Source organism: Hemibagrus wyckioides, linkage group LG07, assembly GCF_019097595.1.
Source record: "Hemibagrus wyckioides isolate EC202008001 linkage group LG07, SWU_Hwy_1.0, whole genome shotgun sequence".
Lineage (NCBI taxonomy): Eukaryota > Metazoa > Chordata > Actinopteri > Siluriformes > Bagridae > Hemibagrus > Hemibagrus wyckioides.
Window position 1 is genome coordinate 21,762,401 of NC_080716.1, and position 18,946 is coordinate 21,781,346.

At 38.2% G+C, this 18,946-nt stretch overlaps 1 protein-coding gene across 4 annotated transcripts in view; it reads right to left on the minus strand.

Annotated features, from left to right (window-relative positions):
* Positions 1-18,946, minus strand: part of LOC131355598 (butyrophilin subfamily 1 member A1-like) — a 98,793-nt gene that overhangs the window by 70,833 nt on the left and 9,014 nt on the right. For 3 of the 4 annotated variants that reach the window (XM_058393990.1, XM_058393986.1, XM_058393989.1), the window contains 2 exons: positions 8,926-8,952; positions 1,754-1,780 (listed from right to left, as the gene is read on the minus strand). In XM_058393990.1, the coding sequence (XP_058249973.1) occupies positions 1,754-1,780; positions 8,926-8,952 (54 nt within the window). Of the gene's footprint in view, positions 1-1,753; positions 1,781-8,925; positions 8,953-18,041; positions 18,069-18,946 lie in introns of all 4 variants that reach the window. The other variant, XM_058393988.1, reaches the window with a different exon arrangement.

The following is an 18,946-nucleotide window of genomic DNA, read 5'->3' on the forward strand; positions in this document are numbered from 1 at the left end:
GGCAGACCGAATGTTTTTGTAAACTTCTGAATTCATTCTGCTGCTACCATCATGACTAGATCATGAGCAAACCCAAGCCATGACACTTTCTTTTTCAAATGTTTTATTGGCTAAACCCAGTGCTTCTCAGGTGAAACCCGGAGCACAGATCAAGAGAAAACATTCAGTACTGTGTGTTTAAACAATCAATCTACCAGGGCATCTTTGGGCAACAAGGAACACGTGTCAGTCACTTTTTCATCATTTTATCACTTGAAAAGACATAGGTTTAGATAGGGCTGCACGATTATGACAAAAATTTTAATTGTCAATTATTCCCTTGAAATTGTAATTGCGATTATTAATTACGATTATCACAGTTTACATTAAATGGTGTTTGAATAGCTTTATACCATTGTTTGATGCAACTGCATGCCATATTTTATAACATATGAATATTTTTTATTTTGGTGACTTTGCAATGCTATTTCTTTGAGAGTGGAATCATCAGAGAGTATCTTCGAGACTTGACCTGAGCAAAACGGTCAATTACTGTACTAGTACTTATAGTGCTGAGAATTTCTTTATCAAAAGACCGAACAGCCGAATGATGGAGTCTGTTCTGGTCCATTGTTCACCTAAGTCATGTATGTATTTTAACTTAAATACTGCATTAGTTAAATAATAGAAAGTCATGATGTTCAGACTGTAATGTCTTTGTGCTTTAACAGTTTATATTTTATTTAGCTCTATCTTTAGGATGATTTAATTTAAGGCTTTTGTACGTTTTGGGTAGGGAATAATATTCAAAAGGGTCCTACAGTATATGTCTGGTTTTCAGAATCAAAGACAGTGGGACTCCTTTTTGACACAACATACATTTGTCAGCCGACTTTTATCAACTGTGTTAACATCAAAAAATTAAAAGTTAGGCTGTTATCTGAATAATAAGATTGTTGTGTTTTCTGACCGTTTTTTATTGCTGTCGTTCTCAGGGGCTATAAGGTATTTTAGTCATGTGGTGTGAAAGCGGCTCTGTGCAGACCGATAGGTGTATGACATTAAAGTATTGCGAGAGCAGTTCTAGAGCATATTCGAGTGCACACTCTCGCAGTATTTTGGGTATTCACGTGCGTGTATATATATATATATATATATATATATATATATATATATATATACACACAGGGATATGTCAGTCGAAAGTAATTTCGGTTCTAATTTTTGATTCTTCTCAGCAACACTTTGCTAACTATCTGATGTTTCTTGATCACCGCACATGTTCGTGACATTAACATGATGAGATAGACATGCGCAAGTGGATAATCGGGGCGTTGATAAGGACACGCCTACAGACTATTAGACCTATTAAAAATATTTATTCGCCCCTCACAACGTAACATGCAATAAACACCCCTTAAACATGCAGAATAATGGAAGTAGATTTTTTTTGTAATCGCAGTTTTGAAAGATTACGTAATCGTGGCATCTGTAATCGTAATCGGGATTAGAAAATCGATTAATTGTGCAACCCTAGGTTTAGACTAAAGTTGCGATTTTCTGAGTTTTTTAACACATCTATGTAAATGTCAGGAAATGGAGACTACAATTCTGATCTATTGCTGCATGTTTATCTTGTGATCTCAAAACAAAGTGTATCACAATTAATACATTTTCAATAAAATTAACCTTGTAATACAATCCATTTGGAGGGGACTGTATATATTCCACTCACAGAAATTCCTAAAATTTTTACAAACACAGGCGTAATTACCGTATTCCACACTCAGTCTCTGCTGTTCTGAAAAGAGAAAAATATTAATATTAGAGATTTATATAATAGCTCTTCTGCTCTATATTTTTGTAGACAAAAACACAATAAGTGTGGTGCATGATACATTATGTTTACCTTTATTATAGTAATTAAAGTAGATGCATTTCACTAAATGCAGCGAGCACAAACAGTACAGTAGCAGTAAAATTGCAGTGTCACAACCTGAAATACTGTAACCTACGATGGAAGAAAACCCTGACCTGTCCCGCACCCGCACACCCATGGCCTGACCTGCACGATTTGTTTTAAGTCGTAGAACAGAAGAAACAGTTTTTCATATTCAGATGCCTGCACTGCCTCAGTAACATATTTCTTACAAGAATTCAACATCATATTTGAGAAAACATGTGAGGTGAGAATGTTCTGTGATAATCATAATAGAGATTTTCTTTAATATGAAATCTAATACAATCATAGCAGTGAAGGATTTTATTGTGTATGTGAATAAAACTGCCATTATCTTAATTATGTAATGCCATGGCTAAATACGCTTTAGTTTGCTAAGTAAGCTAATGTAATAAGTAACTGTTGAGCAGTAGTCTATATTAATGTTACTCAGTGGCGTGCACGTGGCGGGGTGGGGGGTGGGTGCTTAAGCCCCTGCCCTTTTTGTCTAAAAGTGTAAAGTACCCCTCTCTTCTCATAGTAAATTATTATTATTATTATTATTATTATTATTATTATTATGAATGTCATTATTATAAATAACAATAGCATTCTATACCATAGAATATATACTAACAATACTAACTATAATAACTATAACTAACAATAATAACAAAAAATAAAAATATTTTGATTCTGGCGGACGTATTAGGCGGAGGTGGACCACAGCGAATCATCTCTCTCACCTATCCCTATCTTCTGCATCCTCAACACTTACACCCACTGGCTTCATATCCTCATTTATTACATCCATATACCTCCTCTTTGGCCTTCCTCTTTTCCTCCTGCCTGGCAGCTCCATGTCCAACATTCTCCTACCAATATACTCACTCTCCCTCCTCTGGACATGTCCAAACCATCTTAACCAGGCCACTCTAACTTTGTCCCCCAAACGTCCGACATGAGCCGTCCCTCTGATGTACTTGTTCCTAATCCTGTCCAACCTCGTCACTCCCAAAGAGAACCTCAACATCTTCAGCTCTGCTACCTCCAGCTCTGACTCCTGTCTCTGTCTCAGTGACACTGTCTCTAAACCATACAGCATGGCCAGTCTCACCACTGTCCTGTACACCTTCCCCTTGATTCTCGCTGAAATGTTTCCATCACACAGAACTCCCAACACCTTTCTCCACCCATTCCAACCTGCCTGCACTCGCTTCTTTACCTCTTTCCCACACTCTCCATTACTCTGGACTGTTGACCCCAAGTACTTAAACTCCTGTACCTTCTGCACCTCTTCCCCCTGTAATCTTACTGTTCCACTTCCCTCTGTCATTCACACACATGTACTCAGTCTTACTACGACTGACTTTCATTCCTCTTCTCTCCAGCACAAACCTCCACCTCTCCAGGTTTTCTTCCACCTGCTCCCTGCTCTCACTACAGATCACAATCTCATCTGCAATCATCATTGTCCAAGGAGACTCCTGTCTGACCTCCTCTGACAACTGGTCCATCACCATAGCAAACAGGAAGGGGCTCAGAGCCGATCCCTGATGCCGTCCCACCTCCACTTTGAACTCCTCTGTCTGACCTACAGCACACCTCACCACTGTCCTGCTCCTCTCATACATGTCCTGCACCACTCTGACATACTTCTCTACTACTCTTGACTTCCTCATACAGTACCACAGATCTTCTCTTGGCACCCTGTCATACGCTTTCTCCAAGTCTACAAACACACAGTGCAACTCTCTCTGACCATCCCTATACTTCTCCATCAACATTCTCAGAGCAAAAATTGCATCTGTTGTGCTCTTTCTGGGCATGAAGCCATACTGCTGCTCACAAATTTCCACTACCTTCCTTAACCTAGCTTCCACTACTCTTTCCCATAGCTTCATTGTATGGCTCATCAACTTTATCCCCCTATAGTTGCTGCAACTCTGCACGTCACCCTTATTCTTAAAGATCGGCACTAATACACTTCTTCTCCATTCCTCAGGCATCTTCTCACTCTCTAAAACCCTGTTAAACAGACTAGTTAAAAATTCCACTGCCACCTCTCCTAGACACTTCCAGACCTCCACCGGGATGTCATCAGGACCAACTGCCTTTCCACTTTTCATCCTCTTCAAAGCCTTCCTGACTTCATCCTTCCTAATCTTATCTACTTTCTGTTCCACAGAGTTCACCTCTTCTACTCTTTCTTCCCTCTCATTTTCCTCATTCATCAGCTCTTCAAAGTACTCCTTCCATCTCCTCTGTATGCTCTCCTCACTTGTGAGCACCTTTCCATCTCTATCCTTAATAACTCTAATTTGCCGCACATCCTTCCCATCTCGATCCCTCTGCCTAGCTAAACTGTACAAGTCCTTCTCTCCATCTCTACTGACGATTCGCATGGTTAAATTTGGCAATGTTTTACGCCGGATGCCCTTCCTGACGCAACCCACTCTATTTATCCGGGCTTGGGACCGGCACAGAAGTCACTGGACTGTGACCCCATGGCTAGATTGGCAGCATGCGAGTTATGCTTAATTATAATATAAGCATCACTCGATTGCTGCCACATTTCTGACACTGACATTTCATTTGTTTTATCCGAGGCCATTAAACAGCGCTACCATAATTTAGCATGTTCTCCTGTCATTAAATGCATTAAATCTAATTCCAAGTCCAACGCTAACGTGCAATACGTTTATATCTTTGATTTAATGATAGCTAGCAGAACTTTCATCTATGTAATACAAACATAAAGTTTACAATATCAACAAAACTACACATGAAATCAACATGATTAACTTCTCGACTCACTGTTTTGTTTAAAAGTTAATAATGTTTAGTAATATTATCATCATCTCCTTATTTTTGTTTGATGTGTGCATTCTATTTCTATCAACAACTTGCCAAGGAAAGAAAGGATCAAAAGAAATAAACACAAGGAACTCTCTGATGCAGCCAGAGGTAGCATCCCTCTCACAAGTTGGCTGAAGGGAGAGAATAAAGATGAAGGTACTGTTTCATTTCTTTTTTTGTTTTGTTTAAGCTAATAAGCTATTATACTTATATTACAGTCCATAAAATACTTAATGAGAAGTTTTTGTTAAAGGAATAATTCACCCAAATTGATAATTCTGTCATAATTTACTCATCTATATGTAGTTTCAAATCTGTATGACTTTCTTCTATGGAATATTTACAAGATTTGTTTTGTCCATATATTGAAAGCCAGTGGGGAACAAAATGGAGTCCCCATTTCCATTAATTATATGGGCAAAATTGTTATGTAATTAAATTTTATGTTACACAGAATAAATAATGTTCATTTTGGGGCAAACTATCCCTTTAATATAAAAATAATGTAATGAAACTTGTTTTTCATAGAGAGTTGTAGTTCAGATATTGAAGAGATTCAAGGGAAAGCAGTTGAGACAAGTGAGAAAGATGAAGGAGAGGTTAGAGCCAGTGAGGAAGAAAGTGAGATAAGTGAGGAAATACAAGGAGACATTAGGCCCAGTGAGGAAGAGGAAGAGATGAAAAGGGAGGTACAATGAGAGATGATTCAAGAAAAGGAAAGAGAGATAACAGAGGAAGGAGCTACAGAAGCAGATATTGAATACCAGGTTCAGGGTGATGGCTTGATGGCTTTACATTTTCCAACAGACCCAGATCATGTTGATCAGCTTCAAATAAAGGTTAATAGCAACTATATACAGTTCTGCTGCTCTCTTGGGCCATGTCAACCAGTAGCTGGCTTTCTTAAAAATCCACAAGGACAATCTTTTCAGAGCCAGTGGTATGCTGGTAACACCTGGCTGGAGTATTCTGTGGAAAAAGATGCCATGTACTGCTTTAGCTGTCATCTCTTCTTGACAGAAGAAAGGTTTAAAGCTAGGACTGCGTGGAGAACAACTGGAGAAAGGCTGTTGAAAAGATCCATGAGCATGCAACCACTGAAGCCCATATGATCAGTATGGTGAGGTGGGCTAACTATAGAAAGGGGCCTTTAGTTGAAGCTTTTAAATCTCAGGCTGCAGAATGTGAGTTACAAAATGAAAAAGAAAGAAAGAAGAACAGAGAAATCCTGTTTCGCTTAATAGACATCACAGTATATTTGGCAAGACAAGGACTGGCATTTAGGGGACATGATGAAAGCAGCACCAGTACAGAGGAAACTTCCTTGAGCTTGTGCACCTCTTAGCAGAATATGACAGTGTCCTCAGAATGCATCTTGAGTGTATACAGATCACTCAGTCCCAAAAGAAGAAGCCACAGGTGACACTTTTATCCAACAGGACCCAAAATGACCTAATACGATCTCTTGGAACACAAGTGAGGAATGTCATTCTGAAAGAGATTAATGAGGCCAAGATATTTTCGATTCTTCTGGATGAAACTACAGATGTGTCACACTCAGAGCAAGTTTCCTTTGTGGTCCGGTTTGTCCATGACATGCAAATAAAGGAGCGTTTCATCCAAGTGTGTCATGTTATATCAACAATTGGCCAAGACTTGGAGGAAGTGGTAATGGCCCTTCTTTTAGAAAATGGGTTAAATGCTGAAAATATCCGGGGTCAAGGCTACAATGGTGCAGCCAACATGAGTGCTAGTTACAAGGGGCTGCAGGCTAGAATTCAGAAGCAAAATGAAAAAGCACTCTTTGTGCACTGCAATGCACACTGTTTAAACTTAGTGTTAGTGGAGACTGCGAAATCAAGCCCTCATTTTGTGCGTTTTTTTTTAATTTGGTAGAGTGGCTTTAAACTTTCCTGTCTTCTTCTAGCAAGCGTCATGCTGCATTCATAGAAATGCAAAAGTTGTTGTATGCTGGAGAGAAAACCTGGGAATTAAAACAGCTGAGTGACACACGCTGGGCCTGTCGAGAAAATGCCTTAAAAGCACCTTGAATTAAATGCAGCTGTTGAAAAAAAATCTCAGACAGCAATCTCAAAAATAAAAATAAATTTTGAGTTTATGCTTTGTTTGGAGGTGGCCACCCCAGTGTTTCAGGAGACTGCTGTTGCATCAGCTGCTCTTCAGTGTAAAGATGTGGATCTAACAGTGTCATACACACTGGTGGAAGGAGTGCTAAAAAGGCTTCAAGAACTTAGGACAGAAAGTGAATTCAAGGTTGTCTTTGAAAAAGCAGTGGAACGGGCTGAGGCTGCTGGAATTGAGTTTCCTGACAAAATACCTGGCGAGTCAACACCCAGAAAAATACCTGCAAGGTATAAGTACAGTTCCAAGTCAACAGGAGAAGACCATCACCCTGAGAATTTGGAGGAGTTCTACCGAGCAAGATTGTACTACACATTTTTGGATACCATTACTCAACAGATGCTCAGACGATTCAAAGGAAAGGATAATAGTTCAACTGGCATTATCCTCAAAGGCTTACACAGTCTGACAATAGCATCCAAATGGTCAAAAGAAGTAGAAACTGGTGATGCTGAACTTGTCAGAACAGTTAGAAAGTTTTACGGGATTGAGGAAGAAAAGGTCTTCACAGAACTTAGTGTTTCATGCATCCTATTCCTTACCAAAAGTAATGTGCAGGAAATGCTAAAGTGCCTAAAAGACAATGAGATTGAGTCTGTTTTCCCCTCTCTTTCTGAAATCCTAAAAATTTATGCAACATTACCTGTCTCCACTACAGTTGAGAGGTCATTTTCTAAGTTAAAACTTGTGAAATCCAGTCTTCGAAGTCTGTGTAATGAAGAGAGGCTCTCTGACATACTGCTACTCTCCATTGAGCGAGACATTCCAATTAATCGTGAGGAAGTCATTCAAATATTTAAAAAGACAGCAGAAAGACGAATACTGCTTTAAATACAAGTAATTTCATGAATAATTCATTTTAAAATCTGTACAAAAACCAATGTTTATTGGAGTAATAATTTTTTTCCCCTTTTTTGTCCTTCCGCCCCTGCCCTACAAGAGGTCTGTGCATGCCACTGATGTTACTGATGTTATACCAAATTACCCAATAGCTCAACTTTTATTGTTGATAGTTGACCAGTCACCAAGTAAAACAATTTTTGCATCTTTTTAACATCTTTTTAAGTTTTTTTTAATGTAAAGCATAATAAGATAACTGCACAAATACTGTAACTGCCCATCACACACCAAAGCATTTGTTACTAAATACTGAAATATTGACTGTGCTGAATTTGAACTTTTTTTCTCTGATTCTGTTTAACAGGAAGTTTCTGTTAAAGTAATCTGCATGGTATAGGGTTTTTTTATATGAAAATATAAAATTAAAATATGAAAAAAATCCTCACAGGCAAACCTCTATCCTGCTATCCAAATCCTCTTCCCCTTGTGCACACTGGCATAATAATTTTAACTGACATCTGTATCATGTATCATACACTGAAAGTAGTATCCCCCCTGACATTACGTTATTGTTCAGTGTAAATGATGCGTGAATTATTTTTTAAAGTGGATCTGATTTGTTTCAGTAGTGAATTATTTGTTTATTATTTGTTATTACCATTTACTATGGCCTTTCTTTCCCCCCATGCACTGCCTACTACATCATTACATGAAGTCCAACCTACAGTATAATGGCATAGTCAATGTTTACACTCAACAAAACTATTTTTAAGGGGGAAAAATATTGCTGCTGCCCACGATTTACATCCAATTCAGTTCAAGTTAACCTTAACTTGCCAAGATATTTTGAGATATCTTGAGATAATCAGTAATACAAGAACTGTGTTCATATGTGCATAGTTTTGCAGCTCATTGTATTTATAATGTCCAGTGCTACTCCCCTACTGTTACAGCAGTCACATATTACCTCACCTGTCAGAGCCACTATTTAGACTGAGGTAAAGGTGCAGATCATTCACCAACATTTCTTACAGACCCTCCTGTTGTCAGAACAACACTGAACCACAGACACACCTGGTGAAGTCTCAGCATTACTCTGTTACACTGTGTCACTCACTGTGCTTCAGACACTGTATAAAATAGTTAATAAGTTCAGGTATAATTACCAGCTTCCACCTTCTGTATCCGCCTCTCTGAAAACAGACAATAGTAAAATATTAATATTACTAGTCATTAGTCAGCTATAGATGCTTTGTGTCTAAGACATTTTGCTTACCTGCATGCAATATTATTCTACAAAATAATGTAATCCACTAACTTGCATTCAAGGGAAGTATTTACCTTCTTACTGAGTCCTGTAGAAACACCCCCATAAAAGTGAAGCTATGTATTATTATCATTTGATGGCATCAAAATCATTTATTTGGCTGGCATGTGGGCTTCGTACATAAAAATCTGTATCAGGCCAGAGCTCTATTAAAAATGCATTCAAATGGACTGACCATTCAGTTCTGTGCTCTTGTAACAATAGACACCATTAGTATACATTATGTAACTGGTTACAGTGAGCACAGTTTAAATGTAACACGTCTGCTTTTACAGTAAAATCCTTTCTACTGTATGATTGATTTATTTCTGTTTTCTTTGGGTGATATCTACAGCTCTGGAAAGAAATAAGAGATCACTGCAAAATAATCCGTTTCTTATGTTTTTTTCTTACAGGTCATGTTTTGGTGAGATGAACAGTTTTGTTTCATTTTTTGTGAACTGCTGGCAATATTTCTCCTAAATTCAAAATATAACTATTGTTATTTAGAGTATATATTTAAAGGAAATGACAACACATCAGAATAACCCAAGATCATGCAGTATATGCAGAGCTTTAATAACTCAAATAAAACAAAATGCAAATAATTTGTAAACAAATTGTGTTAATGCTTTGGCTGAATAACATTAAGAAATCAGTATTTGGTGAAATAACCCCGATTTGCATGCGTTTTGGCTCCATGCTCTCCACCGGTTTTTCACCTTGCTGTTGGGGAACTTTATACCACTCTTTTTGCAAAAAAGCAAACAGCTCAGCTTTGCTTGATGGTTTGTGACCATCCATTTTCCTCTTGATGACATTCCAGAGGTTTTCAATGGGGATCAAATCTGGAGATTGGGCAGTGGTCTCTTATTTTTTTCCAGAGCTGTATATTGTTTCTAATGTTTAATGTTTGGATTTTAAAATTTGCTTCCTGCACTGTCCTAATACTGTTATATGCAAATGTATATTTATTACAGTATTATGAAGCACCATGTGTTCCTTCTACAGCTTTCTCCAAGTGTCAAGAATGTCTAGTTTGTAATAATTCATATATCTGATTTCTTAATCAGTCAACTCATTATAATAATTAATCATTGTTCTATATTCCATGTAAAGTCAAATTTGCATAGAAATTTCCAATATCATTCTAGACATTTTGACAGAAGCTTATCATGAATTTAATATAGCATGACTTTATAAAATATGTGTGCTATGCTTATGAATGGATTTAAAAGCACTATGCAGATTACCTTCAAATAGCCATTTTTATTTAAAAAAATTTTTTTAATAACATAAAATTGAAACATCAAAACTAGATAGATAGATAGATAGATAGATAGATAGATAGATAGATAGATAGATAGATAGATAGATAGATAGATACTTGATTGATCCCAGAGAAAATACTAACACTACTTAAACAACTAAACTTTGTTGAAGCGTATTTTGATTTTATTATACCCCTAAAACTTTTTTTGGGTTAAGAGTCTATTGGTGTGGTACATCCTGACTCTGTAATATTCTCACACTCTCAGTATTCTAGATACATCAAGTCTCCATGGGCATCTCCTGTGCACAGCCCACATTAGGTCATTTTAGTTGATTTTAGGTCTGGGCTCTGTCTAGGTCATTCAAAAATACTGACCTATTTTTAAACCATTCCTTTGCAGATATTGTTGTGTTCTTTGGGTCATTGTAATGCTGTAAGCTAAAATTCTTTTTCTCCATTTCTCAGGAAATGGAGACTACAATTCTGATCTATTGCTGCATGTTTATCTTGTGATCTCAAAACAAAGTGTATCACAATTAATACATTTTCAGTAAAATTAACCTTATAATACAATCCATTTGGAGGGGACTGTATATATTCCACTCACAGAAATTCCTAAAATTTTTACAAACACAGGCGTAATTACCGTATTCCACATTTAAGTCGTAGAACAGAAGAAACAGTTTTTCATATTCAGATGCCTGCACTGCCTCAGTAACATATTTCTTACAAGAATTCAACATCATATTTGAGAAAACATGTGAGGTGAGAATGTTCTGTGATAATCATAATAGAGATTTTCTTTAATATGAAATCTAATACAATCATAGCAGTGAAGGATTTTATTGTGTATGTGAATAAAACTGCCATTATCTTAATTATGTAATGCCATGGCTAGGTATGCTTTAGTTTGCTAAGTAAGCTAATGTAATAAGTAACTGTTGAGCAGTAGTCTATATTAATGTTACTCAGTGGCGTGCACGTGGCGGGGTGGGGGGTGGGTGCTTAAGCCCCTGCCCTTTTTGTCTAAAAGTGTAAAGTACCCCTCTCTTCTCATAGTAAATTATTATTATTATTATTATTATTATTATGAATGTCATTATTATAAATAACAATAGCATTCTATACCATTTGTCACTAACAATAATAACAAAAAATAAAAATATTTTGATTCTGGCGGACGTATTAGGCGGAGAGGGAGCGGTAGGCGGAGTTTCCTTTACAGCGCAATGCAGCAGTATCTTAGCCGCAAGTCTTCAAAACACGAGCAGCAGACAGGTAACACAAAAAATGGACATTTATCCTACCATAATGCTGTTGTAAACTTAGCGAATGCGGCAGCATGCGAGTTCTCTTCTTCTTCTTCTTCTTTCGGCTTTTCCCTTCAGGGGTCACCACAGCAAATCATCTCTCTCCACCTATCCCTATCTTCTGCATCCTCAACACTTGCACCCACTAGCTTCATATCCTCATTTATTACATCCATATACCTCCTCTTTGGCCTTCCTCTTTTCCTCCTGCCTGGCAGCTCCATGTCCAACATTCTCCTACCAATATACTCACTCTCCCTCCTCTGGACATGTCCAAACCATCTTAACCTGGCCTCTCTAACTTTGTCCCCCAAACGTCCGACATGAGCTGTCCCTCTGATGTACTCATTCCTAATCCTGTCCAACCTCGTCACTCCCAAAGAGAACCTCAACATCTTCAGCTCTGCTACCTCCAGCTCTGACTCCTGTCTCTGTCTCAGTGACACTGTCTCTAAACCATACAGCATGGCCGGTCTCACCACTGTCCTGTACACCTTCCCCTTGATTCTCGAAATGTTTCCATCACACCGAACTCCCGACACCTTTCTCCACCCCTTCCAACCTGCCTGCACTCGCTTCTTTACCTCTTTCCCACACTCTCCATTACTCTGGACTGTTGACCCCAAGTACTTAAAGTCCTGTACCTTCTTCACCTCTTCCTCCTGTAATCTTACTGTTCCACTTCCCTCCCTCTCATTCACACACATGTACTCAGTCTTACTACGACTGACTTTCATTCCTCTTCTCTCCAGCACAAACCTCCACCTCTCCAGGTTTTCCTCCACCTGCTCCCTGCTCTCACTACAGATCACAATGTCATCTGCAAACATCATTGTCCAAGGAGACTCCTGTCTGACCTCCTCTGACAACTGGTCCATCACCATAGCAAACAGGAAGGGGCTCAGAGCCGATCCCTGATGCCGTCCCACCTCCACTTTGAACTCCTCTGTCTGACCTACAGCACACCTCACCACTGTCCTGCTCCTCTCATACATGTCCTGCACCACTCTGACATACTTCTCTACTACTCCTGACTTCCTCATACAGTACCACAGCTCTTCTCTTGGCACCCTGTCATACGCTTTCTCCAAGTCTACAAACACACAGTGCAACTCTCTCTGACCATCCCTATACTTCTCCATCAACATTCTCAGAGCAAAAATTGCATCTGTTGTGCTCTTTCTGGGCATGAAGCCATACTGCTGCTCACAAATTTCCACTACCTTCCTTAACCTAGCTTCCACTACTCTTTCCCATAGCTTCATTGTATGGCTCATCAACTTTATCCCCCTATAGTTGCTGCAACTCTGCACGTCACCCTTATTCTTAAAGATCGGCACTAATACACTTCTTCTCCATTCCTCAGGCATCTTCTCACTCTCTAAAACCCTGTTAAACAGACTAGTTAAAAATTCCACTGCCGCCTCTCCTAGACACTTCCAGACCTCCACTGGGATGTCGTCAGGACCAACTGCCTTTCCACTTTTCATCCTCTTCAAAGCCTTCCTGACTTCATCCTTCCTAATCTTATCTACTTTCTGTTCCACAGAGTTCACCTCTTCTACTCTTTCTTCCCTCTCATTTTCCTCATTCATCAGCTCTTCAAAGTACTCCTTCCATCTCCTCTGTATGCTCTCCTCACTTTCCTCACTTTCCTCACTGAGCACCTTTCCATCTCTATCCTTAATAACTCTAATTTGCCGCACATCCTTCCCATCTCGATCCCTCTGCCTAGCTAAACTGTACAAGTCCTTCTCTCCATCTCTACTGACGATTCGCATGGTTAAATTTGGCAATGTTTTACGCCGGATGCCCTTCCTGACGCAACCCACTCTATTTATCCGGGCTTGGGACCGGCACAGAAGTCACTGGACTGTGACCCCATGGCTAGATTGGCAGCATGCGAGTTATGCTTAATTATAATATAAGCATCACTCGATTGCTGCCACATTTCTGACACTGACATTTCATTTGTTTTATCCGAGGCCATTAAACAGCGCTACCATAATTTAGCATGTTCTCCTGTCATTAAATGCATTAAATCTAATTCCAAGTCCAACGCTAACGTGCAATACGTTTATATCTTTGATTTAATGATAGCTAGCAGAACTTTCATCTATGTAATACAAACATAAAGTTTACAATATCAACAAAACTACACATGAAATCAACATGATTAACTTCTCGACTCACTGTTTTGTTTAAAAGTTAATAATGTTTAGTAATATTATCATCATCTCCTTATTTTTGTTTGATGTGTGCATTCTATTTCTATCAACAACTTGCCAAGGAAAGAAAGGATCAAAAGAAATAAACACAAGGAACTCTCTGATGCAGCCAGAGGTAGCATCCCTCTCACAAGTTGGCTGAAGGGAGAGAATAAAGATGAAGGTACTGTTTCATTTCTTTTTTTGTTTTGTTTAAGCTAATAAGCTATTATACTTATATTACAGTCCATAAAATACTTAATGAGAAGTTTTTGTTAAAGGAATAATTCACCCAAATTGATAATTCTGTCATAATTTACTCATCTATATGTAGTTTCAAATCTGTATGACTTTCTTCTATGGAATATTTACAAGATTTGTTTTGTCCATATATTGAAAGCCAGTGGGGAACAAAATGGAGTCCCCATTTCCATTAATTATATGGGCAAAATTGTTATGTAATTAAATTTTATGTTACACAGAATAAATAATGTTCATTTTGGGGCAAACTATCCCTTTAATATAAAAATAATGTAATGAATAATGAAACTTGTTTTTCATAGAGAGTTGTAGTTCAGATATTGAAGAGATTCAAGGGAAAGCAGTTGAGACAAGTGAGAAAGATGAAGGAGAGGTTAGAGCCAATGAGGAAGAAAGTGAGATAAGTGAGGAAATACAAGGAGACATTAGGCCCAGTGAGGAAGAGGAAGAGATGAAAAGGGAGGTACAATGAGAGATGATTCAAGAAAAGGAAAGAGAGATAACAGAGGAAGGAGCTACAGAAGCAGATATTGAATACCAGGTTCAGGGTGATGGCTTGATGGCTTTACATTTTCCAACAGACCCAGATCATGTTGATCAGCTTCAAATAAAGGTTAATAGCAACTATATACAGTTCTGCTGCTCTCTTGGGCCATGTCAACCAGTAGCTGGCTTTCTTAAAAATCCACAAGGACAATCTTTTCAGAGCCAGTGGTATGCTGGTAACACCTGGCTGGAGTATTCTGTGGAAAAAGATGCCATGTACTGCTTTAGCTGTCGTCTCTTCTTGACAGAAGAAAGGTTTAAAGCTCGGACTGCGTGGAGAACAACTGGAGAAAGGCTGTTGAAAAGATCCATGAGCATGCAGCCACTGAAGCCCATATGATCAGTATGGTGAGGTGGGCTAACTATAGAAAGGGGCCTTTAGTTGAAGCTTTTAAATCTCAGGCTGCAGAATGTGAGTTACAAAATGAAAAAGAAAGAAAGAAGAACAGAGAAATCCTGTTTCGCTTAATAGACATCACAGTATATTTGGCAAGACAAGGACTGGCATTTAGGGGACATGATGAAAGCAGCACCAGTTCTAACAGAGGAAACTTCCTTGAGCTTGTGCACCTCTTAGCAGAATATGACAGTGTCCTCAGAATGCATCTTGAGTGTATACAGATCACTCAGTCCCAAAAGAAGAAGCCACAGGTGACACTTTTATCCAACAGGACCCAAAATGACCTAATACGATCTCTTGGAACACAAGTGAGGAATGTCATTCTGAAAGAGATTAATGAGGCCAAGATATTTTCAATTCTTCTGGATGAAACTACAGATGTGTCACACTCAGAGCAAGTTTCCTTTGTGGTCCGGTTTGTCCATGACATGCAAATAAAGGAGCGTTTCATCCAAGTGTGTCATGTTATATCAACAATTGGCCAAGACTTGGAGGAAGTGGTAATGGCCCTTCTTTTAGAAAATGGGTTAAATGCTGAAAATATCCGGGGTCAAGGCTACAATGGTGCAGCCAACATGAGTGCTAGTTACAAGGGGCTGCAGGCTAGAATTCAGAAGCAAAATGAAAAAGCACTCTTTGTGCACTGCAACGCACACTGTTCAAACTTAGTGTTAGTGGAGACTGCGAAATCAAGCCCTCATTTTGTGCGTTTTTTTTAATTTGGTAGAGTGGCTTTAAACTTTCCTGTCTTCTTCTAGCAAGCGTCATGCTGCATTCATAGAAATGCAAAAGTTGTTGTATGCTGGAGAGAAAACCTGGGAATTAAAACAGCTGAGTGACACACGCTGGGCCTGTCGAGAAAATGCCTTAAAAGCACCTTGAATTAAATGCAGCTGTTGAAAAAAAATCTCAGACAGCAATCTCAAAAATAAAAATAAATTTTGAGTTTATGCTTTGTTTGGAGGTGGCCACCCCAGTGTTTCAGGAGACTGCTGTTGCATCAGCTGCTCTTCAGTGTAAAGATGTGGATCTAACAGTGTCATACACACTGGTGGAAGGAGTGCTAAAAAGGCTTCAAGAACTTAGGACAGAAAGTGAATTCAAGGTTGTCTTTGAAAAAGCAGTGGAACGGGCTGAGGCTGCTGGAATTGAGTTTCCTGACAAAATACCTGGCGAGTCAACACCCAGAAAAATACCTGCAAGGTATAAGTACAGTTCCAAGTCAACAGGAGAAGACCATCACCCTGAGAATTTGGAGGAGTTCTACCGAGCAAGATTGTACTACACATTTTTGGATACCATTACTCAACAGATGCTCAGACGATTCAAAGGAAAGGATAATAGTTCAACTGGCATTATCCTCAAAGGCTTACACAGTCTGACAATAGCATCCAAATGGTCAAAAGAAGTAGAAACTGGTGATGCTGAACTTGTCAGAACAGTTAGAAAGTTCTACGGGATTGAGGAAGAAAAGGTCTTCACAGAACTTAGTGTTTCATGCATCCTATTCCTTACCAAAAGTAATGTGCAGGAAATGCTAAAGTGCCTAAAAGACAATGAGATTGAGTCTGTTTTCCCCTCTCTTTCTGAAATCCTAAAAATTTATGCAACATTACCTGTCTCCACTACAGTTGAGAGGTCATTTTCTAAGTTAAAACTTGTGAAATCCAGTCTTCGAAGTCTGTGTAATGAAGAGAGGCTCTCTGACATACTGCTACTCTCCATTGAGCGAGACATTCCAATTAATCGTGAGGAAGTCATTCAAATATTTAAAAAGACAGCAGAAAGACGAATACTGCTTTAAATACAAGTAATTTCATGAATAATTCATTTTAAAATCTGTACAAAAACCAATGTTTATTGGAGTAATAATTTTTTTCCCCTTTTTTGTCCTTCCGCCCCTGCCCTACAAGAGGTCTGTGCATGCCACTGATGTTACTGATGTTATACCAAATTACCCAATAGCTCAACTTTTATTGTTGATAGTTGACCAGTCACCAAGTAAAACAATTTTTGCATCTTTTTAACATCTTTTTAAGTTTTTTTTAATGTAAAGCATAATAAGATAACTGCACAAATACTGTAACTGCCCATCACACACCAAAGCATTTGTTACTAAATACTGAAATATTGACTGTGCTGAATTTGAACTTTTTTTCTCTGATTCTGTTTAACAGGAAGTTTCTGTTAAAGTAATCTGCATGGTATAGGGTTTTTTTATATGAAAATATAAAATTAAAATATGAAAAAAATCCTCACAGGCAAACCTCTATCCTGCTATCCAAATCCTCTTCCCCTTGTGCACACTGGCATAATAATTTTAACTGACATCTGTATCATGTATCATACACTGAAAGTAGTATCCCCCCTGACATTACGTTATTGTTCAGTGTAAATGATGCGTGAATTATTTTTTAAAGTGGATCTGATTTGTTTCAGTAGTGAATTATTTGTTTATTATTTGTTATTACCATTTACTATGGCCTTTCTTTCCCCCCATGCACTGCCTACTACATCATTACATGAAGTCCAACCTACAGTATAATGGCATAGTCAATGTTTACACTCAACAAAACTATTTTTAAGGGGGAAAAATATTGCTGCTGCCCACGATTTACATCCAATTCAGTTCAAGTTAACCTTAACTTGCCAAGATATTTTGAGATATCTTGAGATAATCAGTAATACAAGAACTGTGTTCATATGTGCATAGTTTTGCAGCTCATTGTATTTATAATGTCCAGTGCTACTCCCCTACTGTTACAGCAGTCACATATTACCTCACCTGTCAGAGCCACTATTTAGACTGAGGTAAAGGTGCAGATCATTCACCAACATTTCTTACAGACCCTCCTGTTGTCAGAACAACACTGAACCACAGACACACCTGGTGAAGTCTCAGCATTACTCTGTTACACTGTGTCACTCACTGTGCTTCAGACACTGTATAAAATAGTTAATAAGTTCAGGTATAATTACCAGCTTCCACCTTCTGTATCCGTCTCTCTGAAAACAGACAATAGTAAAATATTAATATTACTAGTCATTAGTCAGCTATAGATGCTTTGTGTCTACATTTTGCTTACCTGCATGCAATATTATTCTACAAAATAATGTAATCCACTAACTTGCATTCAGGGGAAGTATTTACCTTCTTACTGAGTCCTGTAGAAACACCCCCATAAAAGTGAAGCTATGTATTATTATCATTTGATGGCATCAAAATCATTTATTTGGCTGGCATGTGGGCTTCATACATAAAAATCTGTATCAGGCCAGAGCTCTATTAAAAATGCATACAAATGGACTGACCATTCAGTTCTGTGCTCTTGTAAGAATAGACACCATTAGTATACATTATGTAACTGGTTACAGTGAGCACAGTTTAAATGTAACACGTCTGCTTTTACAGTAAAATCCTTTCTACTGTATGATTGATTTATTTCTGTTTTCTTTGGGTGATATCTACAGCTCTGGAAAGAAATAAGAGATCACTGCAAAATAATCAGTTTCTTATGTTTTTTTCTTACAGGTGCATGTATTGGTGAGATGAACAATTTTCTTTCATTTTTTGTGAACTTTGTCCTAAATTCAAAATATAACTATTGTTATTTAGAGTATATATTTAAAGGAAATGACAACACATCAGAATAACCCAAGATCATGCAGTATCTGCAGAGCTTTAATAACTCAAATAAAACAAAATACAAATAATTTGTAAACCAATTGTGTTAATGCTTTGGCTAAATAACATTAAGAAATCAGTATTTGGTGGAATAACCCCGATTTGCATGCGTTTTGGCTCCGTGCTCTCCACCGGTTTTTCACATTGCTGTTGGGGAACTTTATACCACTCTTTCTGCAAAAAAGCAAACAGCTCAGCT